The 27,134-nt window shown below is 42.6% G+C and overlaps 1 protein-coding gene across 3 annotated transcripts in view; it reads left to right on the top strand.

Annotated features, from left to right (window-relative positions):
* KALRN (kalirin RhoGEF kinase) overlaps window positions 1–27,134 on the top strand; it is a 464,195-nt gene that overhangs the window by 406,204 nt on the left and 30,857 nt on the right. For all 3 annotated transcript variants that reach the window (XM_050976704.1, XM_050976706.1, XM_050976705.1), the window contains 13 exons: window positions 2,173–2,456; window positions 3,233–3,337; window positions 8,460–8,590; window positions 12,190–12,256; window positions 13,489–13,592; window positions 15,225–15,294; window positions 15,866–15,952; window positions 16,738–16,830; window positions 17,903–17,953; window positions 18,268–18,345; window positions 19,226–19,411; window positions 22,417–22,588; window positions 26,476–26,714. In XM_050976704.1, the coding sequence (XP_050832661.1) occupies window positions 2,173–2,456; window positions 3,233–3,337; window positions 8,460–8,590; window positions 12,190–12,256; window positions 13,489–13,592; window positions 15,225–15,294; window positions 15,866–15,952; window positions 16,738–16,830; window positions 17,903–17,953; window positions 18,268–18,345; window positions 19,226–19,411; window positions 22,417–22,588; window positions 26,476–26,714 (1,667 nt within the window). The remainder of the gene's footprint in view (window positions 1–2,172; window positions 2,457–3,232; window positions 3,338–8,459; window positions 8,591–12,189; window positions 12,257–13,488; window positions 13,593–15,224; window positions 15,295–15,865; window positions 15,953–16,737; window positions 16,831–17,902; window positions 17,954–18,267; window positions 18,346–19,225; window positions 19,412–22,416; window positions 22,589–26,475; window positions 26,715–27,134) is intronic.

The following is a 27,134-nucleotide window of genomic DNA, read 5'->3' as shown; positions in this document are numbered from 1 at the left end:
GGGTGAGATCAGCTCATCCTTGGCTCTCCTCTACCTCCCACTGAGCCCAGTTCCCAGCAAAGGCAGCAACTCTGTGATACAGCTGCTCCCCCCAAATCATCCCTCAAGTGGCAGCCCCCCAGATCAATCACTTACAGCATTTCTCCTTCTGACTGCAGCCCAGCTCCCTTTGCTGCAGGAATTCCCAAAGTTCATCCTCCTGCAGCAGCAGTAGGAGCACGGGCACCTCAGGGCACGAAGCAAAGTCCCTTGGCCAAGAACCCTCCAGCTTTCCCCACCGCCTGTGGGGCTTTCAGTGCTGCCAGGGCCACGAGGGCACTTGGAAAATCAAGCCCACCATGGTGAAACCCTGCATTTGCTGACGCAAGGCCACTGGTAAACTCGCAGAGCATCACGTGGAGCCTGCAGGGAGAGCTATCCAAAGCCTATTGAGTGGAAGATAAGCTGGCCCCTGACAAACATTATCTGTCGCTCGTTGATTTAGCGCTACCTCGTGTACATGAAATAACATCAGCAGGAGCTGGCTAAACCCCAGGCCTTTTGGAGATAAGACTGCTACTTTGCCCTTACAGAGGAATGCCAGAAAATCTCTAGCAGCTCCACCTGGAACCTGTCCTCCTCTCAGTTCCTCTTGCTCTCAGTCTTTTTGTCAAAAAACAGATGATTGAGATTTTCTTCTTGTCTGGGAAGTGAACTTTGACTTTCTCTAGCTTGGTAAAATTATTTCTGTCTCTTCCAAAATTTAACCTTTGACCTCAGGTATGTAATAACTCTTCGGTTCAAATTCTGACTGATGCTGTGTATGGCTATAAAACATTCTGACTCTCGTGGTCTGCATTGTGCAAGCTGCAGACAAGGCAGGATGCAATCTCTGCTCTGTCCACAGACAGCTGCAAGCAGCAGCTCTGCCCAGAGGGGATATGATCTCTTCATGCAGGTAGCAGGAACTGGCTTCTAAAACAATAGAGGTAGTGATTCTCTGCAAGAGTAGCTCTCTCTCAATATGTGTGCAACCCAGCATCTCTAGTGGTATTTATTGCTGAACTGAGCATATCTGGGTGCAGCAGTCTATTTTCATGTGTTGTAACTTAGGTTTTTGGTTTCTGCTGGGACAGACAAAAGATTCAGAGATAACAATGTAAAAATGTTTAATCACATCAGTTGGCTCCTTCTGATGTACAGCCTGAGGTGTTTCTTATAGGAGTATGACAGTGTCTGAATTTTGTAAAAAAAACCTTCATCTTAAACTGTGTGGGATTAAACATCTCAGACCCTGATAGGGAGGGGAGGGAGTTGCCTTAACATGGTTTCAAAAAGTTGAAAGCAGGGCACTTATTCCTGAAGGGCAATTGGGAAATCTTTGTGCAACTTGTTTGTTTTGGTTTTAAAGCCTTTCTGACATTGGCACGTCATTGGTCTGTTGCATTTGGGGGGAGTAAGGAAGGTTGCAGCCCTTTCTAAGGTGCCAGTCTGAACATGTGTATCAGTAACTGGGGTTGGATGCAGTTCAGCAGAACCTCCTGCTTCCATATAATGAAACTATTTTTTAATTTTAAACCTTATTGAGTTTCCTTTGGTTTGAACAGTTTGTCATCTTTTGTAATTGTTCATTCCAGTTTCTTAGTTCTAGCGAATTTGTGAACTCTTCTGACAGATTGCTTTCAGAGGCAAAGGAGATAATTTTAAGGTGCTTCAAAGTTAATAAGTAGTCTAACTAAATCATGTCATTGGGGTCAGGAAACAGCTGAGAAACAATTATGGAACCTGACAATGTGTTGGTGGCTGTCAGGTCTCCTGTAGTAGATCTCCTTTTTGTGCTTATTTTCTTCCTAGCAATTCACAATGAAATTGTGGGAAGAAGCTGAGAAATTCAGCACTTAGCATGAAAATCAGGCTTCCATAAAAAAACCTGAATAAAACCCTGCATATAAAAAACTCTGCTGTCTGCGATCTTTCATAAGGACAGATAGTGTGGTAGGAAATGAGAGAGGCGTGTGAGATTGTGGGAAATGCCCATTGCAGGGCATGTTCCTCTCTCTGGTGTGCAATAAAGTTTGCATAAAGTCCATAGGTCAGGAAGCCCTTCCCCAAGGCAGGCAGCGCTCTTGTGCTCGGTGCCGCGGGAGCCGAGGGCTGCTGGGATGAGGTCTCACCTGCGCCGTTTCCTTGCAGACGCGTATTCGGTCTCTGCCAACGACAACGGGGGCAAGTCTGACTCGGTGGCCAACTTACAGCCTCAGCCATCCCTCAACTCCATCCAGAGCTCCCCGGGCCCCAAGCGCTCGACCAACACCCTGAAGAAATGGTTGACCAGTCCCGTGCGCCGCCTGAACAGCGGCAAGACCGAGAGCCACATCAAGAAACAGAAGAAGGTGCGAGATGGCAGGAAGAGCTTTGACCTTGGCTCACCAAAGACTGGAGATGAAACCACTCCTCAGGGAGACAGTGCAGATGAGGTGTGTGTTGGTGTTTGTTGGTGTTTGTTACGGGAAATATCATCTCCTCCGTGGGGTGTGAGTCATGCTGGAGTAAATGCAGTTCCCTTTGGGTCTGGAGGGAACAGCGAATCATACATGAAACTGCATTGTTGCAAACAGCTTTATGATCCAAAGAGCAATGGAATATATAAGGAATAGTGCTTCACAGTTTGCCTATATTATTGTCCTTTGATGAGCCTTTTTAATAGCCTATTAGAAAGCTGCCATGGACAGAAATTAAGTTATTCTTGAGCAGTTTGCTGAGGTTCATATCACCTTTATGCTACCGTGGCAGTGTAATTCCTTAATGAAAGAAAATACTCTGAGAAATAGCCATGTTTCTGTTAAATCTGCTATGTAGCTGTGCCTGCAGCTTTTCTGCAGGCATGTTCTCCACCAGAATGGCTCTTTCCTGATAAAGTGAATGAGGAATTAAAAGCCAAAAATGCAGAAGGTACTAACTGAACACAAATAAGAGGAACACATTTTAAAAACTGTACATCAAACAGTTTTTATGTAAATGGAAAAACTACTGTTCTGTCAGCACACAGACAGATGTAGTTGCCTTAGCTGTATGAATGACCTATAAACTGTATTTCTGTAAGCCTTAGAATGCACCAGGATTAACCAGCAAAACCTTATGTCTTTACTGCTTCTCTTCCATTACCTGCAATTTCCTCTGTCCAACACAATATTGAACTGAAAAGATAAAAGAATCCTGTCCCTGTTTCTAATTGTATTTAACTTTTCTTCAGAAGAGCAAGAAGGGCTGGGGAGAAGATGAAGCGGATGAAGAGTCTCACACACCTCTTCCTCCTCCTATGAAGATTTTTGACAATGATCCAACCCAAGATGATATGGTAAGGCCTCCCTTACTCTACAATTTTTCTGTTTGAGTGCATTTCTTGCATAGATGTATCACAGTGGTTTCATAGTGGTCTTCTGGTTTCAAGGGCCTAGACTTGGGGTTATAAGAGTCTCCTGTGTACAAATCATAATCTAATACCTTTTTCCAAGTGAATTTACAAGCAGTGCTAGATAAGCAATTTAGCCCTGGCATCCCATTTCATGGCAGGTCGATGGTGTGCCTGTGCTGTGTGTGGGCAGAAACTCCCTTCAGATCAATAATTTGTGTTTGCTACTGCTGTTTGAAAAGTGCTGCTGGTGTCTGGCTGTAGCAGTGGAAGTTTGGTGTTTGGTGTTTGGTGGCACCATGCTGGTGTTTGGTGTTTGGTGTTTGGTGGCACCATGCTGGTGGTGATAGTTCTCTGACATGAAGTCAGGATTTGCTGTGGTAACTGGCCCCATGGCTTGCAGAGTTCTGTGTTGGACTTGGGGTGAGAACCTGTGAATATGGCTGAGACAGTGATTTGCATTCACAGCCAGTTCTGTCTGTACATGTCCCCCCACCCTTTCCTGGTGCTGTCATCTCCTTTGTAGAAAACCATCCTCCTGTTTTTCAGTTTCCTGCTTTCCTGCTGGCATCTGTTTTTAGCACTGCCACTTCTGTATTGCTGTCCTCTGATTGTAATTGCTGCAGGCAAAGAGGCAAGGATAGGAGAGATTAATAAATTGTCAGGAAAGAAAAACCAAAACAACCCAGAATGTTCTTGGGGAAGGTTCAAGCAGAAGTTTGGAAATACAGAGAGAGGAGGATGTAAATATTTCTGGGACTCAAGGAGCAGAGTGATGGAGTAAAGGATTTGGGGGCTTGCTGCTAATCTGTCAGGAAATGTTATGACATTGTGGTGGCAGCAGGAGCAGAAGGAAGCAGCTGGAGCTGTGGACTCCTGCCCTCGGAGTGCTCTGTGTGCTCATGGCTCTCTGGTGAGGGGCAGAGGCGAAAGGTCGGCAGAGCAGAGCCCTGGTGGATCCATGCCCAGCACAATTGTTCCTGGCTTGTTCCCCTTGGTGTTCAGCTAAATGTTTGGGGCTTGGTTTGCTTTTTGGTTTTGGGGAGATGGTTTTATTTTGGGGTTTTTTTTGAAGAAAAACAGAAGTACTGCAGCTCAGGTCACTGGTTTTGGTGTCCAACATGCCATGTGGTTTCAGTATTTCTTAAATATGCTTCTGACAGCATAAATGTCATGGAACTAAGCTGTTTTCTGCTTCAGATGTCTGAGCTTTACAGAGTGTTCTGGCATCCTTTTTCTTCACCCACTCCTAAAACAGAAGATTAGATAGAGCAAGATGCATCTGAAACCCCTTTTTTTGCCTCTTGTTTTTCTTGCCCTATTCAACCTTTTCTCAAAGGGGTAAAAAAATTAAGCCCATAGGGTCCTGAATTTCCTGTCACAGGAGCACCACATTAGCAATGTTTGAGCCATGCTGGAGCTGAAAGCTCTTTCATGGTGTTAATTTGAGCACAGTCTCCTGCTCATGTCCTCCCTCTGTGCTTGGCATGGCCTTAGGCTGGACCAGCAGCAGCAGCGAGGGGCAGTAGCTGTGGTAGGTAGGAGATGTCTGCATGGATGGGAGGTGACACTTTTCCCTGAGTCCATCTCCCAGACAGCAGCAATTGTGCCTCATTGCTCCTGGAGGTTCTCATGAAGACACATTGTGAGATCTTTTCATATTAGAAATTCATAATTTGTTTCCTGAAGAATAGAAATACTGTATTTCTATTTTCCCCACTCAGACCAGACTCCTGTCGATCACAGAAGTTTTATTTAACCCTGGAAATCTTGTAGGCAGCAAATGTTTTCATGCTTCCTTCAGAATCCTGCAGTTATTTACTTTTCAGAGATATTGAGCAATTTCAGTTAAAATAAGTGACAGCAACAGCTGTTTAGTGCCTCCGAAAATTGAACTCCTCCTGCTAGAATGGCCATGTTTGGCACTTATGATCGAAGTATTTGTCCAGTATCTCTACAAAGTCCTTATTTTCAGTTGTTCTTTTTTTTTCCTAGACACATCCATCTGCATTGCAGGTGAAACAGGCAGGCTGAGTTTTTACATTAGTATGAGATTCCTTCATTGCCGGCCTAATTCCTCAATTACAGCCTGATTACCTGTAGTTTTTGTTGTTGTTGCAATTAGAACTGTTGATTAGATGTATCATTTGTGAAAGACAACTTGATGAGTAGCAGGGTGTTCATGTTTCTGTTCTGTTACAAGGCTTCTGGTTAGGATTAATCTCCTTTGCTTTTTTTTTTTTTTTTCCTTGTACTGGACATGTGTCACTCAACAGGAGCAGCTCCCCAAAGGGCTGCTGAAAAACGGTGGCCAGCTGCCTAATTCTTGCCATCCCCTTTCCTCATCTCCCTCCCCAGCACTGCTGAATCTCAGATGCGTGTTCGCTGGCACCTGCACAGTGACTTCACTGAAATAGCTGCCCTCCACAAAGCTTTCATTTAGCAGCTGAGGGATGAATAAGCTTCTTCATAATTTATAAAAATTGAGCCATGCTTTAGTCTGTGTCAGCCTGACGACAAAAGGAGGTTGTCCAAGGGCTTGTAGTTTTAGTCAGTGCTTGTGTTGCCATCGGAAGAAATGTACATGCAGGTGAGCTAATAAATCCCAATTCCCACAGCTATCAAGTGGGTTTGGATGTTCAGACTGAGGTTTCTTAGGACAGCAGTCAAGGGGTGATTTTGCCCTTGTACAGCAAAAACCTTCAACTAAAACAGAGTTTTTCTGCCCTCCTGTGCCAGGTACCCAGGAGAGGTGGGGCGTGTAGGGGTGTTTTGTCTCCAGTGATTGCAGAGAAGGTACAGAAGAGTTTTAGATGACTGAGGTTGCATGAGTGGGAGATGTCATCTTAAGTTCGTTTGGAGTTGCAATTGATCTGTGAGGAAAGGATGGGGGATGATTAGTTCCTCCCTGTCTCCCTCCCCTACTGCCTGAAATGCCATGTGTACCTTGTGCTTAACTGCTTTTATCAAATATGCATGTACGGGGGAGGGCATAATTTGTTACATTTGCAGTAAGAAAATCAATTTTCTGGAGCCTGTAAGACTGTAGATGGCCTTAGAAGGAGGAACCAACTTTTAAGAGAATTGTAACCTGTTTGTAAATGAACTTCAGTTCTTTGATGCTGTTCCCTGGTTCCAGTCTTGGAGCTGCTGCAGGGGGATGTTCAGCCAGAAGTGGATGGCAATCCCATGCTTGTCTGGCACAGCAGCACTCGCTCACCTGACCTGCATGTGTCCCTCTCACCCTCCAGCTCCCCTTCCACCTTCCTTCTCCTGTCTCAGAAGCTTCTTCACTGACCTCCTGGTTTCCTTCTCCCTTCTCATCCTGCTAACTTGCTTTTCCTTTGCCACCTGGTGTCTTGCAGTCCTCTTCTTTGCTAGCTGCTCGACAGAGCTCCTCCGATGTCCCAACTGCTGCGGATCTTGTCAGTGCAATAGAAAAGTTGGTCAAAACTAAGCTGGTAAGTTTAGTGTTGTGAAAACTGTGTACACAACAGGCTCAATGTGACTCCAAGGAAGGGCTTTAAAGGATACTTCTTGTTCTGGTTTCCTTGCTTTCTACCTTCATCTGCTCTGCTTTTATTAACCCTGTGTGCTCTGCTTCTCAGTAGTGTCCAATATTCTGCTCCCTTGTGAGATGAAGCCTACATCTCACATAGGCTCTGCGCTGCATAGTCAAAAGTCACTTCTGGAGTGGGCTTTGCAGAACTTGAGCTACAGTACAATTTCTGGGGTCTTGTTAGTATTCAAATATTTTACACAGTGGGATGTTTTGTTTGTTTTAAAGCGTGTTCTGAGGCACAGGGGTTTTACTACCCAACGTGAATTTGTTTGGTGTTCTGGTTTCGATGAAAAGACTCTCTAAAGAGTAGAACTGCTTGAAGTATCACAGCTGTGCTTTAATTTTACAAAGATTCATGTGTCACTTTTAATCTGCCTTGTCAACTCTTTCTTGCAGGGAGTGGAATAAGCAATAAAAATGCTCTGGGATTAATTTGTTCAAAAATTTCATATCGTGTGTTCTCACTGTCTGATCCCCGTGTCTGGTGGACAAGGAGTAAATCCTGTGTCATGTCTTGGCTCCTTTTAAGTTTTCCCAGTGCAGCTCAAAAATGTTAATATCAAAGCTACACCTTTTTCTACATATCCCAGGACCTCTAAAATTAGCTAAATGCTTTATCTGAACAAGTTCAACATAATTAACAAGCAGGGATATGATGAGTCTACAAAGGTTCGTTTTCTTACATCTGCTGGAATGATGAAGAGAGTAAAAAAAAATCTAAAAATCCCCACAGTGTTCATTAAATTAGTGCAACTCTGAGCAAGCATCTTTACCTAGTGAATCATTTCAGAAGACTTTGGTATTTTCTCAGTTTGAGATGTTGGTACATGAAAGAGTCAATGTTTACAACGTGCTTGATAAGGCGTGAGTGGTAAAGGAGCTCTTTGTGGCATGGGAAACCAAGAAGGCTATTCCCAGAAAATTCACTTAAAATAGTTTTATTCCATGGCGGGACTAACAAACTGAAAAGTATTTCATTAATCCAGTCATACATATTTTTTTGATGATATTTTATTTTCTCTCCCCCACATGCAGTCTATTAGACTATTACAACTACTTTCAAGGGATTTGGGGCAAACATTAATTATTGTAGAACCTTACTAGGTGTCCATCTATCTCTATGTCATGTTTTATTTTACTACAAGAATCCCCCGTTCAGCTTTTGGCAGAGGAGCTTTTAACCACATGTAGCCTAACAGTGGTGCTGATTGAGACATCAGGATTTTTCCAGGTGGATTTGAAATAACTTGGAAGAAGTTGGTTTTGGTTTTTTTTCAGATCTACTGGAACATCTTTTTCCATCTTATAACAAGAGGATGACAACTGCACTTTAAGGCTTTTTTTGTGGGGTCCTACATCAACCTAAAATTAGTTGGGTTGTGTTTTATGAAATTTTGCAGGAGAGTATTTCTGAATACTTTGTAGTGTTGTCTGCAGAATTGACTTGAATACTGATGCTGAAGTTCAAGGAGAATGTTTATTCTATTGTTCTTTGGGGTTTTTTAGACCCTTGAAGGAGGATCTTACCGAGGAGGCTTAAAAGATGCCACTGGCTGCTTAAATGAAGGAATGACGCCTTCAACTCCCCCACGAAACCTTGAAGAGGAACAAAAAGCCAAAGCAATGAGAGGCAGGATGTAAGTTGTGTTACTGGTTCTTTCCAAAATATGTACCCCAGGAGGACACACAGCAGCACTCAAGGAGTACTTTGTAGGCAGTGAATGACCATGGAACTGAGAGTAAAACTGTGTTCTGCTTGATTCCTGGTTTTCTTAACCGGTAAAAACACCTCATAAAAGCACTTCCACACACAGTAAATTCATCATCATTCGAAAATGTACAGCTTTTACACCAGATAGCAAATAGCTATTGCTGTAAAAGCCTCTGAAGTGCTCAATGGGTATTACTGAGATGTTTGCATTGGTAATTACAGCATTGCCAGAGGTGAAATCAGCTCTCAGAGAGGGGCTATGTGGTTGACCTTATTAGCTACCTTTGAGAAAAAGAAAAATCCCTCTAGGATTTTTTGAAAGATATATTTTTTGCCCTCATTATTAGCAAAGGAAGGGACAGGATTCAGATGCATCTGACGTGGAAACACATCACTGCAAAGAAAGTTCCATTTGGGAAACCCTCATATTCATGGTAATGGGAGAAAAAAGAAGTGGTGACAGCTCATGAAAGTTATTTTTTAAAATTAGCTATGCACCCCTTTAAATTTAAGAAAAATAATGCTTATTTCTTTCAAAGCCTGTAATGATTAAAGCATTTCTTAAATGTGTGTTCAGCTGAAGAACACAGAGAAGTTGAGCAGCAGGATCAAGAATTATCTGAGAGAAAGCTGAGGTGGCTGTTTTCTTTGTATCACCTCTTACACTAACAACAGTAATTGCAATGATCTAATCAAATGGTAGATTGAGGGGAAAAGTAATGTTCCATACAGCTCTCATGGGAGTGTGGTAAGGTGAGAGGAGGAAAAAGAGCACCCCATTTGGGAGAGGTGCCAAGTCAGGGAGAACAAGGAGGTGGTTAAGAGTAGAAGATGAAGTAGGAGCAAAGTGTCACAGGTCTGTGAAAGCTCCTGCATTTGCTCCTGCAGTTTGTTGCAGGTAGCCAGAGAAGGGATACAGTGGGAGACTGGAGCAACTCCCAACAGCAAAGACATGACAGTCCTAGATGTGTTTCTCAATGGCAGAAGTTTTCTACAGGGCAGCTGTCAGCCTTCCCGCAGGGAACCTCTGCCCATAACTGTCTCCTAGAGGCTCCTCAGTATTGCAGGATCTGGAGTTCCTCTGGTAGCAATTCATTAATTAGGTGGCTGGCAGCTAACTGCAAGTTGCAGTTTTAGTGCAGCGACCTCTGCCACTGTGAGCTCGGCTACAGGAACACTTCTGGCAGGGGACTGGCAGCCTATTATGTGCAATTAGTAGCTGCCAGAATTCCTAAACACCAGGATGTTTAGGAGCACCTGCTAGTGGCTTTCAGCACAAGACATCTGTCTCCCCTCCAGCTCCTTTGTGTCTGTGTTCTGTGTCCCTGCAGCTTGCTGGGTTTAATTCCATAGTCATGTGAAGCAGCTGATCTCCCAGCTCGATCTGTGACCCTCCAATCCCCACAAAACAGCAGCTGAACCCTTGTACAGGCATGGGCAGCAATGTCCTCTGTTCCTGGCAGCACATCCATGCCAGCAGTTAGCCCTAGTGAGGGGAAGCTCCTTATTCCATCAGGCTTGATTGCTGCATTTCTGTGAGGAGTAGGACAATAGTCTTGTTGAGTGTCATTGTTCAGTATAGGTCTAATACAGAGTTTCCAAGATATCCAGCTATTCAGACTCAGTCAGAAATCCTGTTCATGTCAGTTTAAATGCAGCTGTGTAGTCAATACCTGCTGGTGACCAGGGCACTTTGCAAACAGCTCCCTGCCCTTGCTCCCTGTTATCAGAGCAGGAGACAAGCAAACTTGAATTTTTGCCTACATGCAACTTAGAAACCTTATATTTGGGAGTACCTCTAAGGTGCTGTGTCAGGTAGGCTTCAGAGAAGGAGTAGAGATGGTCAAGGCTGATTTTCCTGCTTGGTAGGAAGAGAGGAGCAGAGGGAACCCTGGTGCTGAATTTAAAGTAAGCAATGGAGGTGCAGACCCCGAATCATAGTAGAGGTGTGAATTGGCAGGTTTTGTCTGTTCACCAAAAACCTGGTTGCTGCATTGATTTTTAATAAACACACACCTGCCTGCATGTCCTGCAGTGTTATGTACTACAAGTACCTGCTGCTTCATTTTTAGAGCAGAACTTGGCAGGGTGGATCCTTGCAGTAACCTTGTAGGTGGGAGAGGTTCTGCCATTCCCTGCGCAGCTCTCTGTGCCTGTTGGGAGCAATGCAAACAGAGGTGGTGCCAGCTGCAAGGTCCCCTCCTGGCCTTTCTCTCTGGGCAGAGGGGACTGTGGAGCCTGTCCCAAGGGCACAGTGGGTCAGGCAGCCCGAGGGGCTGTGCAGCACACGCCTGCTCAGGCCATGTGCTCTGGGAAAGAGCAGCCTCCTGCCTTTTGGCTCACACGTGTTTGCTGCCCGGGCACAACTTGGCACAGTGCTCTGGAGAGCACAAGGGTCTGGTGTGGCTGCTGCCAGCCCTGCCTGCTGCCAAGGGGGCTGGATTTCACTCTCAAACCAACAAGAAGCTGTTTGACTTTTTTCTGCCACATGGAAAAATTATTGCCTCTGCTTTGTCTGAGCAAGGGACGTGTTGCAAATGCAGCAGGAGCAGGGTTTACTTCCCCAGTAGCCTCTCCTGACTAAATCTGTCCTGCAATGCCAGTCTGGTTGTCTTTTTCCTCTCCAGGCTTTATCTTAGCACTGTTAGCCCTCAGTCCTGTCCCTTCAAGTGGGTCAGTCTGGTGTTTGATGTGGACAGAGCAATACCAGACATGAAAGCACTCCTCTATCTTGTTAGCCTTGTTACTGCCATAGCAAACTTGAGGACAGATGGAGTTTGTCATATGCCAAATCTGTGTATTGGCATAATTGAGAGACAAACTGTCTGCAGCAAGCTGTAACTTTTTAAAATTATCCTCAAAAGAACATTATGTGATTAGTCAGTCGGAGTTACAAAGGAGGGGCTTTTTTTAGCTTGCTGTTGTTTGCATGCATCAGGCCTTCATCAGATGACTCCCCTACCTGGGGTTATTAGCTCTGAAGTCAGAGTTCAAACATTTGACACCCACACATAGATTACCTGCTCTAAAAGATTAAGCTCTTAGCTGTGACAGGAGAGGGGATTCTTTTTCCAAGTGTTTGAAACTTCCAAACTGGTACTTAATTGATGAATCTTGGGTGAAGCCAGATGGACTGGGGCAAGGAATCCACTCCTGCTTGCTGGAAAGTGGCTCAGGACACGTGTCCATCATTCTCAGGGAAGCTGTGTAGGGGATGGGGAGAGGAGATCAGGGAGGGGTAGTGTAAGGTACAGGCAGCTGTTTGTGCTGCTGCTCTTGCACCATCCTGGGACATGGGGAGGGAAGAGGGATAGCAGGAAAGAATGGCTAAGAGGTTTGAAACTACTCTGACCTGACATGTGATGTTTTTGTCTGTTACATTCCACTGAGCTCTGAGTGAAGGGTGAATTGTGTTATGTGATCTGGATGATGATGGGGTTTTATGGTGAGCTCGAATGTGGTAAAGGAGCAAATGGTAACATCGAGAATTATGGTCAAATACTTGTGTGTTCTGTTTTAATTTAGGTTTGTCTTAAATGAGCTGGTGCAGACTGAAAAAGACTACGTCAAGGACTTGGGAATTGTTGTGGAGGTGAGCTGAAGCAAACCCTGCTATGCAAAATGTTTTCCCACTAAAAAGCACCATGCTGACAAGTGACAACAAAAAATACAGCAGGGGAAACAAACTGCTTTATTTTGCAGTCTGCTTCCATGGTCCCCTTCTCATGTTGACAGAAACAAGAAGAAATGCCTTTGGAAACTATTTTTGTTTCCATCTAGCAAATGTTGTATTTTAGGTTCAATTCCAGTGTGCAGAGGTTTTTCTTGGCTACCCTACTTGTGACAAACTCTTTTTGCTGTAATGCAGCTTTGGAGGCATGGGTGGAAAATTAACTTATGACCCTACCACTTATTTCATGTTTTTCTTCCCATGATATTGGGTAATGGTAACACATGCTTTCCTTGAATTTGCACCTGGACTTATGTCCTCTGAGTACCTTTCCAGAAGCTGGGCCTGGAACTGTGTTGAGGTACATGTGTGTCCTGTAGATTATTGTTTTTCAAAAAAAGCCTGAAATAAAAGAGAGTTTGAGGGTTTTTAGCATTAAAAAATGTCTTTTTTAAGTTTCAACTTGCAAAGATTTGGCTGATCCTTAGGGATCACCTGTCACATCTAACTCAGTGCAAGGTTCAGTTTTTTCCCCAGCAAGAACTCAGAACTGGAGACATGTGATTCACTAGTGGCATTCACTAGTCCTTAGAGAATTTCAGCAGCTTCCAAACTTGAAAACATTTGTGTTATGTATGCACCACTGGCAAACCTGACAGGGCTGTCATGCTCCAAAGACTTACAAAGAAACTCCCAGGAGGTGTGAGAAATCCTGTTCTTGTGACTCTAAACTCACTGCTTGGTTTTGTGCTCCCACAAGATACTCATGGTGATGAATGGAAGACCTTTATAGTCTATAGACTGTATAGGCTCTATAAAGTCTGATTTCCTCCTCTTACCAGAGAAGCCAAGAGTTCGACAAACTACTTTAACTTTTATCTTACAATTGCACTTGTCACTTCAATTACATTTAATAATGTGTTGTGTAAGTGTTGCAGATAGTCTAAACAGATCCTTTAAAGTTTTCTTTTAATCAAACTGTGTAATTTAAAGTGTCTACTTAGGTTTCTGGTTTGAAATTATTTGAAAGATATTTTAAGCATTTTCAGTGTAAAAAATCCTGGCATTAAACTTTTGCTTCTTCAAAAAAGAGTGTAATTGTGCTCGCCCTTCAAATGAATCCTTTGCTGAATCAATGATCCTTAATCCTAAAGGGCTTCATGAAGAGGATGGAAGAAAAAGGAGTTTCTGAAGATATGAAAGGGAAAGACAAGATTGTATTTGGCAATATTCACCAAATCTATGACTGGCACAAAGAGTAAGTTTTTGGTTTTGTTCCTCTTTAAGATGTTTCTCAGCAATACCTTCACATGCAGCTGATGGGATCACAAAGGCTGACCATACCAGTGGTGTTTGGCTAGAAGGGTGATAAAATGCTAGAAGGGTGATAAAATGCAAATTGCTTCAAGGTCCTTCTCACCTGAAAGCCCTAGCATGCTTTGGCCAAGTTGATGCTTTTTGGGAACTACATTCCTTAGAAGCAGATTTTGAAAAGCTGCTGGAAACACAAACCCTGGGCCATTTCCCATGTAACTTTGTGAAAAATGTCTTGCTTATGGACAATATGGTCATCATTTCAGTTCTGCCACTCATAAATTCTCTGCAGCTCCAACCAACTAAACTTTAAGTATGCATATGCAGACTTGAACAATGGGCATTGGGCTGGATCTTCCTTCAGCTCTGGACATTTCCCTCACCTAGGAATCACAGTATCCTTGCTGTCATGTGTCCCCCCATAGATGTTTATCCCATGTCTGTGCCTGTCCTTATGTTCTGACAGATGACCTTGTGGGCACAAGCTAAAAAATGTCAGAGAAAGCTTCACTTCCTATGAAGTTGATACCAGAAAATGGAATGTGTTTATCAGTGCCTTTCCTTGAGTAAATGTGAGGATAGGAGTTTTCTGAAACACAAATGGAAAGATTCCCTATTTTTAGCTCTGTATATCTGGGTCAAGAAGACTATTTAAATGCAGATGAATGTAGCATTTATAGAGGATTGGGTTATGGAAGCAGCTGTATCTAATGGTGATTTTTAATTGGGACATCTGTCCAATTTACATCATTTTTTGAAGTTCTGGGATTTCTTGGGATCAAAAAGCGTGTCCTCTCACAAAATCTGGCTGCTGTTGCAAATCTGTGGAGTCATTTGAGACTGAAATCCTGAAATGAAAAAGATCATGGACAGGATGATTATCTGGATTTGCCTACCAGATAGAAAAATCTATCAATGTGTCTGAAGTTTTCAGCTCACTTTGAGGCATCCCAGAATATTCTTGATAAGGGCATTTGAGCTAGAGTGAATGACCTCCCTGAAGCTGCAAGTCAAGATGGAGATGGTGTTTATGAATTACTGTGACTATTGTGAAATAGATATTGCAATTTATTATGAAATTAAAACCAGTGGGAAATAGAACATACCATAACTCCACCAGCAAATCATGTTGATTCATTTATTCAGGTGGAAGCATAGAGCAATCTCTTTCATGTTGACTCCAAATCTGCTCATGCAACTGAGAACTCCTGGTAAAACGGGAGTTCTCATAAGTTGAGTTTTCACAAGCATTTTGGTATCTGGGAGGGTTTTACTTTGGGAGTTCTCAGTGAAGGAAAGCAAGTCATGGAATTAGATAGTGATCAGCACTTTCTGGGAATTGAAACCACTCTGATAGGAAAAAAGAGCAGACAATTTGCAAGACAAGATCTCCACATTTCACAGCTCTCATCTAATGATTTAGAAATCCCACCATTAAGGGCTGAAGCCAAGCTTACCTTTTAATTTATTACTGAATTCTGGAGTTAAAATGCCACTGTTACGTCTGAAGGATGACTGGTTTGCTGCTGGGATGGCCTAAACAAGTGTTCTGAAGTGTTCCTATCCTTTCTTTTAGCTTTTTCCTGGGTGAACTGGAAAAATGTCTTCAAGAACCTGAGCGTTTAGCACAGCTCTTTATTAAGCATGTAAGTTTTACTTTGTTTGCTATATCTACTACAATTGTCTTTTAGGGTGCAATGGCTCCTTTTCAAAATCATCTGTTTGTGCCGACTCCATACTTTTACTGAATTTAAACACAAAGTTTCCCTATAGTTACACATTTTCATTGGGCAGCTGGATTGCACTAAGGCATTAATCATTGTCTTCTTGCAGACAACTTACTTGGGGGGCAAAATTGATATGGTCAGGGACATCTGCCAAAATACAATTACAGCAGGTACTTGCCAACTGCTACAATTTACATGTTCATGTGATGTTAGCCAAAGCATAACTCTAGAGGAGCTTTGAGACCTGTCAGTGTGGGTGTAGCATCTCTCACTGGCCACAAATCTCACAACCCAGAAATCTCCCCTTGCCTAGGTGCAGATGTGAACAGAAGCAGTTACCGATTTTCTTTCCTGCTTTAGCAAACTAAATCTTTGATTAGACCACAAATAAGGGAGACCAAGGAGAATATCACAGCAACTTTCTGCCAGCGTTTAATGCCAGAAGGGTAGCCAGTATCTCACCAGGCTGCTGTGCCTCTTGCCTTCACAGGAGCGGCGATTGCACATGTATGTGGTGTATTGCCAAAACAAGCCCCGCTCTGAGTATATAGTAGCTGAGTATGAAACCTACTTTGAGGTAAGCACAGCTCAGTGTACATTGTTACTGCTTACAGCTCTGAGTCCAGGTCAAGGAGACTGTTCTGTAACCTGTGGGGTTTGTCTAAAACAAACTCCTGAGGATTTTGATATTGCACGTGGTGCTGAGGTCTCTGCCATACAGAGAAAGTGTTGTTATTTAGTGCTTTCAAATTCTCATATTGTGAATTTCTAATAAATATTTAATTCAGTACTAACTGTGTGTGGCCCTCAGAGTACCACAAATGCACTAATTTCTGTTCCAAGTAAAACAAGGCTTTTAAATCAGTGGTGTGCAAACAACAGGGGAGGTAAAAGCTGTTGGAGCTGGGTGGTGCCTCTCACAAATCCCCAGTAACTCTGTCTGTTTCAAGAAGTCTTTGGGACTAGACACATTTCGATGGTAATGTGAAAGAAGCTTGTTTAACAAGGGAAAGATGTTTCCTTTCACCCCAGAGCAGGAGGTTGTTCTGCAGGGCTCGCTGGAGAGCTAATCCCCACTGCAGAGGGGAGGGTGACCCTCAGTCCTTGCTGGGCTGCTGGCTCAGCTCAGAGCAGGAGGGATCCTGAGCTTCCCAACGCCTCCCAGCTCGGTCACAGCTTCTACCCAGGCCTTGCCTAAATAGGGTATGCCAGATTTTTAAATCCTCAGAAATTCCCTCTTGCAAACAAAAGATTAAGAACAGACCAACTTTCAGTGGAAATAAGTCTCTGCTGAGACGTTTTATCATGTTGTCTGTCTTACTCTGTGATTGTTTGCAATTGTTTTTAATCCTCTTTTTTTAGGAGGTTCAGCAGGAAATAAGCCAACGGCTGACCATCAGTGACTTTTTGATTAAACCCATTCAAAGAATAACTAAATACCAGCTTCTTCTCAAGGTGAGTGAAAAAATAGAGTTTGGATTTAACTCTTGTCTGCATGTTGCACTAGATGCTGTTATTTTAAATCAGCCTTAGACTTAAGTGAGGAATAAATACATCAAATTAGAAGAAAAGAGGTCTGCTCTCTGGGCATGCAGTGACAGAGGTCTGTGGAAAGTGTCCAGAGAGCAGGAGGCCACATCTGTGTGAGTGGTTTGTAATTTAGGATCGTAAACAGATTTTTTTTTTTTAACTTTCTTTTGAAATTTTTTTATGGAAGAGTACGCTTCGAATAGGACTTTTCTTCCTCTGAAGTTTCAGAGGAAACTTTCAATTTTTTTAATTGGAACAAAGATACAGAAGTGTACTGCTAAAGTCTGTCTTAGGTGCTGAATGGCATGCTTCTAGGAAATGCTATAGCCTCCATTTCTGAATATCTGCCTTCAAATCAGCTGAAGAAACTTATTTTCAGAATATTCTGTCGTCTTAAAATTTGGGGAGCTCACCACAATTTTTTTCCCAAGGAGCCTGACCACTCTGGTTTATGCTGACTTATCCATAATGATGGTTACTCAGCACTTTTGAAAATTCATCCCGAGGGGTCTGAAGCCAATATCTACAATCAGGCATGTCTGAACCTACCCTGTAATCTCCAGCAGCACTGGGGCTCTGAGCTGGTTTCTCCTCTTTATGAACTAGACCCCAGCAGGCTGCCATCAGCCCGGGTTTGGGAATTGCACACTAGCAAAGGCACAGCAGTGTGTTCCCCAAAATGCCAAAAGGAAAAGAAAAATCTTCATGAGTGTGTGCTTGTGTGGTCTTGTGGCTTAAGACAGGGACCAAATAAGCAATCCCAAGGTCTAACCCCAGCTTTGCTTTATTTTCTGTGATCTTCTCAACAACCATCCACACCCCTGTTCCATATTTCTAAAGTGGTTATGATGTTCAGCAATCTCTGAAGATGAATTTATTAATATTAGCAAATTTCTTCTCAAATCACATGCTGAATATGCTTTTTCCTTTTCAAACTGGTGCCTTTTGTTCTGTCTTTCCTGAAGTGCCTTAATGCAAACCTTTCTGCTTTCTCCAGGACTTCCTGAGGTACAGTGAAAAAGCTGGTCTGGAGTGCTCCGAGATAGAGGTACATTTTCATGCCCTGGACAATAGGACTAATGGGACTCTGTGTGGAGAAATGAAAACCCCAATATTCCTTTGACAATAGCTGAAGATCCTGCTGGTATTCTAAATGTGGTATTTCTCTTAGCTTAAACCAGAGCTAAAAGAGGATGGTGCAGTCCTGCATTTTCATCCTGCACCATCCTCTTTTAGATATCTATTCATCAAGGCTTTGCCATGAGCACAGCAATCCTGCTATTGAACTTCATTATTTGACACTGTGCTTTCAGGAGCCCTCTGGTTCTCTTGTAATAATGCAACATCCCTTTTCCTCAACAGAAAGCAGTTGAATTAATGTGCCTTGTACCAAAACGTTGCAATGACATGATGAACCTGGGTCGCCTCCAAGGCTTTGAGGTAATGCATTTGCATTCTTCTTAGAATAATAACTAGGCAAGGAAAATTGCTTTCTCTTTCTATGAGTGTCTCTACAATCTACCCAAGCTACTTATCTAGGGCTTGTTCTTCTGCAGTGCTGAGTTCTATGCTTTGGTGAGGTTTCAAAGGTGGGGGAATGACACACTCTAAACTTGTGACAATTCATATTGTTTCTTCAAAATGGGAGGTCTTTAAAAGCTTCTGGAAGCTTTAATGAGACTTATTATATCTATTACCAGAGCAAAATAAGTGATGAACCAACCTGCCCTGCTTATTAGTAAGGTCACCTGGCATTATTAACACATTAACAGCTCCTGCCGAATTCAACAACATCCAAGAGGAGACTTGGGAGTTACAACCCCACAGGGTACAGCTTGTGGCTTTTAAATAAGCCAGGGTAGGCTTTGGGGAGAGGTCTTATCTCCAAAATGAACTAAGATTTGTCTTAATGTCTTATGCACTGCAAACAGGGAGGTCCTGGCCTTTGCACAAACCTTTGAGAGGTTTGTGTCAGTGACTGCTGGCTTAGGGCATAATGGAGAGCTCTTGGCTGGAGCACTACAGGAACATAGTGGGAACAGGATTTGGAATGAAGTGTACTAAACTGTCTGCTTGAGACCTCTTGCTTTAGGTTTTATGTACTCAGTGGCAATGAGAGCAAGGAAAACCTCTGTTGTTTGTCTTCAGCTGAGGTCACGATTTACAGGATTGCTGCTTGGGCAACTCAGAGGGGATGTGATGTGTCTCACATGAATGCAGGGCTGCCTGGAAAATTTGGGCTGCATGAAGTAGATCATATCACCTTGTGGGATCACAGTGGGTGAGAGTTTGTAATGTTGGTGCCTTGTCTGCTTCCCAGGGCAAGCTGACAGCTCAAGGCAAGCTGCTGCAGCAGGACACCTTCTACGTGACAGAGCAGGATTCCGGGGTGCAGTCTCGACCCAAGGAGCGCAGGGTGTTTCTCTTTGAGCAAATAGTTATCTTCAGTGAACTCCTTAGAAAAGGATCTCTGACACCAGGCTACATGTTCAAGAAGAGCATAAAGGTAAGAAATGCAGAGGGAGAAGCATACTCCTTTGATGATCATGTAAGGTTCAGTCTGTCATAGGGGACAGCAACGTGCAGAAAACATTTGCATTTACCTTTCAGTGGATCAGAGGCTGTTTGAGATCATCTCTAAGTAAACCATGGGTGTCTAAATTTATTGGGTAATTTTTACAAGGAACACAGCCAGGGCAGATCCTCTGTCATTCATAGCTCTGAATTAGCAAATATTGCTACAAAACCTGCAGTAGTCAAAGGACATTTACAATAGTTGCTTTTATGCATGATTATAAAAGGTAAATGAAGGTACAGTATCCAAACCAGTCATTTTAGGCCAAACTGTAAGTCAATACTAAGCCTTAAGTACGATATTTCTGGAAATACTCTCCCTAATTTGGGTGAGGGCTCTTAGTACAAATTTGGATGTTGCAAGAATGTTTCAAAGACAAATAAAACCACACATAATTCCAAAAATACAGCTGTGAGGAATTACAAAACCAGATAAACTATAAAGAGAGTTTTGAGAAATTAATTTTGGTTTTAAATAATCTGTCCAGATTATGGGGCTGGCGCTAAAAGTAAAAGCTGAAAGTAACCAGTGGAAATACTTCTTTGTTTAACAAATGCAAAGTTAACCTGTGAAATGGTCAGTGAAAGTGATTGTGTGCTGCACATCTCCTGGTAGAACAGCCTTTGCTGTGCCTGCAGAAAAAGCAAAATCACTGATTCATTTGAATTTCTGGCTTGTTCAAAGCTAAGAAACCAGTCTAGCATTGATTTCCTTTTCAAAGATACAGGGTAAGAGACATGGGGGAATGTATTATGTTTGCTCTAAGTTTTAAATGATGGATTAATATGAAATAGAAGAGAACACTACCAGCTGAAACAATGCATATTAACATATATAATTAAACAAATTTACAGTAAACTGTAATGAGGTTGTCTTCTTGGCTGATGGAAACAGCAGCATTTACTGAAAAGCCTATATCCATTTGCAAGTCAGTGTATTTTATAGTTTTCAACCAAATAATAGGCTATAAAGGGAAAACCCAAAGTGTACAAATAAACAATCATCTTCATTTATATGATCGGCTTTGATTTTATTTTTGCTGATTTAAATCGCATTAAAATTGGAGATGGAAATAGTATGAATCATTTTTACTTTAACAATGAGGCTTTTATCTGCAGGAAGCAATTCCTGAATTGTATATTGTAGATAAAGAGAGAAAAATAAATCTCTCCTAATGTCAATAAAATTAGCTTGCCTCAAGGGTAGGAGTTGCTTTTCTAGTTACACAGCCTACGAAAGGAATGCTGTTCCCACTGCCTGAGTTTAAAATTTTTGTATGATAATTTTCCAGCCCCTTTTCTTCCTCTTGGCAAACAGCCCATTCTCCTGTTGGGTGTCTAGTGCAAGTGTGGGATCCCCTGTGGTCCATGCGTGTCTTCCCCACCTCAGCGTGGAGTTTGTGTGCCAGCAGCTCTCACACCCTCCCTCCCAGCCCCCACTTGAGCTTCTCAGTGCTTTTGCATTTGTCTGTTTCCCAGAGGGAAGAGCTGTGGCTCTCAGTGGAGCAGGACTATCCCCTGCCTCCCTGGGCCCTGAGCATCCCCACCTTGCAGCGGGGCCTCCACCTGAGCCAGCACCACAGATCCCATTTCTTTCCTCTGTCACAGCCACAGAGCAAAGAGTGCAAATGGCTTCAATTGCAGCTGTTCTGGTCTGTCAGCAAGATGGGACTCCCAGATATTGTTCTCCAAGGTCTGTCACATTTAAACTGTGGCAGAAGCTTCAGCATCTTGTCCTGCATTAGGGAAGAATCCTTTTTTACACAATCAGGTCCTCAGTGTTGAGAAATGGCACATCTCCTCTCAGATACTGCTCTGTTGGATACCTTTCAGGCTCTCAAAATACCTAAGTGGAAGCCTTGGTGAATGCATCTCCCTGAGACACAAACAGGAGGTTAGGGGACTCTACACATCTTTTACCTGGAGTCATACCAGGATTGCTTTTGTCAACCAGAGGAAAATGAGCTCAGATCAGGAGCAAGAGCACTGTCCAGGCTCACCTGTTTGCCCTCATCCTTTCCATGTCCTCATGTCAGGGAAGTTCCTGCTTGTCACTGAACTTCACAGGGACCCTGAGGAGCAAAGGAAGATGCTAATTCCATCTTGCAATTTGAATGCTGGACAATATTTCGGAATGGATCTCCATACTGTGACAGATACTCAGAGCAATTAGAGATGGATTTCTTCTAGGGGACATTACTGCCTTAGTCTTCAGAGCTGTCTGCTTTTGAAGACACTCCCTCTCTTATTTTTTTGGGAGGCTATGCCAACTTATTCTTGTTTACCACTCTAAGTATCTCTGGAAAAGCTAAAGTTATGAGTACACTTAAAACAGAAGCCTCCCAAAGGCAGGATAGCAGCCAAAATTCCCATCCATATGATTTCCATAAAGAGTATCTGTGACTACAGTCAAGTGAAATGATTACACACAGATGACTCCAATCTGCTAGAAATAAGATCTTTTGGAGCATCACGGGAGAATTGCTCTTTTTTTTTCATTATATCTCTGTGCACAGTCTATTCCATTTTTAAAATGCTCTAGACTGAGACTTTCTTATCAGAGGACAAGAAATATAAACACTTATTTAAATTGGAGGAATGATAGACTTTATTAACATATTAATAGGAACATTTTTGTTCTATTTATGGGTTTCAGTAAATTCAAAGCACATCAGTCAGTTTCTGTGTTACTTAAAATAGAAGTTGTAATTCAAGACAAGGTGGGTGGATGTCTGGTACATCTGTCAGAGCTTTATTAAGCACCATATTTAAGATTTAGATTTATCTGGGTACATCTAGATGAGACAAATTCTTATTATTATGATCTAACAGTTTATTATGGCACTTAATTATTTCAGGAACATTTCACAATAGTTTTGATTCTTGTATAATGTTAGCTTGTGCTCCCTGTAAAATGCTTACCTTGGCTTGTTTCAGATGAATTACCTTATCATTGAAGAAAATGTGGACAATGATCCCTGCAAGTTTGCTCTAATGAGCCGGGAAACATCAGAGAGAGTCATTTTGCAGGCAGCTAATCCAGAAATTAAACAAGCTTGGGTACAGGACATCAACCAGGTCCTGGAAACACAACGGGATTTCCTAAATGGTACGTACATGGTCTTTGTTCTGTTTCCCAAACTGCAATGCTGAATGGGATTTAGAATCTTCATGTCCTTGTGAGTGAATTTCCTCTGTGAGAAAATTACTGAGACACTTCTGCATGTGTCACTTGGGCTCATGTTCCTCAGGTCCCTCCGTGGGTGGTGCTTTTGTACTGGGGCTTGCAGGGCTCTGTCACCTGTTGCTTTCCATTGTACAGTGAGATTTTAAATCTGAAGCCATCTCAAGATCATGACGAAGCCAGGTTGCCACTGTGTCTACACAGCATCTCTCATTTACTCAGGGCAAGGTTTATCCCCAGGAGCCTCCTGTTAGACATCACTGTGTGCTACCAGCTGGGGATGTGAGGTGGGACGAAGGCTGCCCCACCATGCATCCTCTACAGGTCCCAGCTCTGCAGGGCTGCAGCAGCTTTCAATTAAAAAAAAACAAAACAAAGGAAAGAGCAAGGAAACAAGGGCAAGGGCATGTTTCTCCTAGGAGCCATGGGAGCTGTGCATGAAAAGGGGCCTCTCCAAAGTATCAGCTTTGCTGTAGAAATAAATCTGAGGTGGTCTGAAAAAATATTTCAAAGATAAGTTTCAAAAAAAAAAATCTGTCAAAAATCAGACACACACACACATACACAATCAACAAAAGTGTGTAATTTGAAAATACAGAGGAATCAAATTCAGTTAACAATTTTAGCTTATTCCTGCTCCTGAGTGGATGAGGGTAAGAGAAGGGAACAGGACTAGACAAAGAATCTAAAAATAGTATCTCTTTTGTCTGTTTGGAATCAACAAAGTACCTTGGATGCCTCCAAGATTGCTTTGCACTATTCATTTCAAAACAGCTTATTTTATAGAGCTTATATTCAAGTTCTATATTTAATAGCTTAATACATGTTCAATAATAAAAACATATTTGTTTGAATCAAGATGTTTGGACTTGACACAATATGTTAGGTTTTGTGGTTTTTTGGGGGCAGGGTTTGTTATTTGGTTTTGTGGATTTTTTTGCCACAAAATGGGAAGAGGCTCTTTCAGTTCACATCAAAGCAAAGGTCCCCTTCTCTTCAATGTGGAGGTTTTAAAAATTTTAATTCAGCTTAATTTTACTTTTCAGAAGTTTACTGGGAAGGGGTTACATGCAAAAGTTGTTTGTGACAGTTCAGAATCTATGGCTGGGCTGAGAAGGGAAATATATTTCACCCATGATGCCACAACTTGATACTGGGTTTTTGTGACTTGGAATAGAAACGGCCTCATACAACCATGGCAAAATGATTCCTTGAATACACTGGTGAGATGAAGAGTCTAAGTGCTCCAGTTTGACCAGCTGGTATCAAAACTTCATGGGTTTATGACAGTGCAGTTTGCTTTGGAATTATTGGAATAATAATAGGTTCCACTAACAGTTAGCTGCAGACTTTTTTTTAAAAGCCTGGGGAGAGATCTGCAGGCACTGATGCAGGGCTTTCCTGTCCCTTCCATATCTTTCTTGCTTGTTCTTTTTATTTTTTAAATATTCCATCTTATCTTCACAGGACTTACTGCCCTGTGAGCCTCTCTTTCTACTGAGACATCTCCATAGCCCCTACTCATCCTATCTTCTGTGAGGCCAGCAAGCAATGTGATGGGTTAGGAACATAATCATCACTATCTCTAAAGCAAAAGTAAAAATAGATTTCTATTAAAACACAAGCTTAAGGATTTACCTTAAAATTATAAATATGATCCAAGAAAATGATACTGTATCTAGTAGAGCCTGTCCAGTCCAGAATATTTTAAGTGGCTTTTAGAATGTAATCTTATTGAGGCTGACTAATCTTTAGCTTTGAGTTTCATTAAAGCAGATGTTTTATGTCCTTAAAGTCATATTAAATCCACACTGAGCCAATGCTGTGTGAACTTAATAAGAAAATACTCCCCTTGAGTTCTTGCCCAAGCTGTCTCTGATTTTTCTCTCTTCACCAGGAAAGTCCTAAAGAGTAGGGGCTATGTACAAAGCAAGGGATTTGCATCCAAACTTCATTAATTTAAAAGTGTCAAATTCAAGTTTTTAATATTTTTCCACAGAAAAGTAAAAGCTGCTAAACTTGAGAAACGGGCTGTACATCAAATGATGGGCTGTTGTGACTGTTCTTTAGGAAGCAAACGTTACAAAAGTCTGTCACTGCTGGACATGTTTCATAAGGAAAATTCCATCCATCTCTACCTTCTTTTAATCCTGTTTTGTGGGGGGAATTCGAGAGAGAAAGAGAGAACATGCAAGTAGATGGACACTGACTTTTGCCAGAAGCTTCTAAGAATACTGGCAGGTGTTTAACAGGAGGCTGGAAGCCAGGCATCACTGTGGTAGTTCGTGGTGGAATGAGCAGACATGGACACTCAGCTAAATACCCTTTAAAAGTACTGAGTACAGTAGGTTGTTTCAGGATAGATTGAGAAGTATCCATTCAGATCTTACTGCTAACTACCTTGCAGCCTTATTTACTGTATACAGGAGAAAAATGTCACTGTTAAAATCATTGTCAAAGTTCTCCCCAGCCTTCCTTGCCCTCTGTGGCTGGTCTGCAGCAGGACCAAACCATTTTCAGCTGCAGCTGAGGTAAGCAAGTGAAACTGGCAGTCACCATGGCATAAATACAGCCTGCTTTTGTGACAAGGGTCAGGTTTTAGAGACAAGTAATCTTCCAGATTGCTACAGATCTGTGTCTGTGTCCTTTTGAAGATAATGGTGATCTGGCATCCTCCTTGATTGATTTTTTTTCCAGTCATTTGTTCTTTAGTGATTTCTTGAGTTGGTCCTGCCTTTCTCTGGAAGGGGAATGTTAGAGAGTATGCTGTATGGTGCTGAGCTTTTCTGGTTTTCTTTCCTTTTTATTTTGTTGGGAAAGACATTCCTTCTGTTGTGGTTCCCTGGTGGGGCTGATGCTGTGACATTATGTCCTCTGTCTGCCTCTTGCTAGACTAGTCTCTCTGCATTCCAGTAGGTTTAGTCTGATGCATGTACACAGTATTAGCTGACTATAAATCATCTGTTAAAGCCCCATGACATGCAAAAAACCAAGCCCATAGGTCTGGGGCTGGTAGCCTGAGCCCAGCAAATCTGCTCACTGTGAATCCCAGCCCTGATCCTTCCTCCTCCAAACATAACAGATTATTTATTTCTTTATGGTCTGAAATTTTTGTCTTTCCATTTCCCAGTGCAAGCTCCCTCCATGACTATAAAATCTACTCTCACAAGCAGACTTTATTTTTTATGGCTTATGAAGCTGTTTAATGTTGCCTGTTGGGTGTTTTCTGGAGAGGTTTGGACTGCTGGGATTAATGTCTTGGTGCCAGTTTCCTTGAACCAAAGCAGTTCATGTAGAAAGCACATTGAGAGCCAAGTTGCAGTGCATCACACCTGAAGAGTATTTAATAGTCACACTTTATTGGCAATATGCAAATGAGACTTAGAGGTCCTGACCTGTGTTTTCTGATGTTAGCAAAATTCTCTGCAAATGTGCTGTGCACCTCTTAGTCAGGCTTTCATTTATTTTGACTACAGGATGTGATTAATTTGTGTGATTTCAAAGAAAATGAATGCAATTATGTATGCTGTAAATGGCAGACATTTTAGCCTCCTCACTGAGTAGGTTAGAGAAGCTGTTCTTCACATCAGCATGGAGTGCTGTGTTCAGTTCATGCACAGCACAGTGTGAAGTGCTTGTGTCCTGTCTGGCCATCAACACGCCATGTGCTTCCATAGGCAGCATCTCCTGTTCCTGTTTGGTTTGCAGCCTATGAGTCTGTGGTGTTTGAGCCATCCCACCTGTTGGAGCACCTCTGCAGCCCCTGGCAAGGCTGTTGGGAGCAGGTGGCTGACTCCTGTTCTCTCTTGCAGCGCTGCAGTCGCCCATCGAGTACCAACGCAAGGAGAACAGCTCGGCGGTGCTGCGGCCCCAGGCCGGCAGGGTCCCCCAGCCCAACACCAGGCCCCATTCTTCTATTCCAGTAGGGTCTGAGAAGCCTTTGAAGGCTACAAGCCGTAACCCATCTCTCCCACCCCTGAAGATACCTACCTCCAATGGCAGCACAGGGTATGAGCACTCACAGCCCGGAGACAAGTATGAACAAAGCAAGGTACTGAGCTCATCTAATAAAACATGATCTCACAGCCCATTTCTTGTGCCACAGGTGATCCATGATGTTATCTTTAATTAGCAGCTAACCGGGTCAACAGGAATCGACATACTGAAGCAATGGGGTAACATGTGATTTGGGATTAAACAGCTCATGCAAAAGCCCTGGCATCCGCATGGATGACACTTCATCTGGGAAACAGAGACAGAGCCTGACCCTTAAGCACTGATCTCGATGTTTTTCAGGGCACTGTGCTTGCAGATCTGGTGAATTAGATATCCATTTCCAGTACTGGCAGAAGTAATATTCAGGCTTCTCTGATAGCCATTAACCACCTATTCCTGAAAAAGTCTGTGGTAGGGAAGAGCTTAGACCTTTTCCCACGTAACAGCTCGCAGGGTGCCAGCTAAAGGTAAAATT

Source organism: Serinus canaria, chromosome 7, assembly GCF_022539315.1.
Source record: "Serinus canaria isolate serCan28SL12 chromosome 7, serCan2020, whole genome shotgun sequence".
NCBI classification, from domain to species: Eukaryota; Metazoa; Chordata; class Aves; order Passeriformes; family Fringillidae; genus Serinus; species Serinus canaria.
The sequence above is the reverse complement of the archived record's forward strand: the minus strand, read 5'-3'. Positions and strand labels throughout refer to the sequence as shown.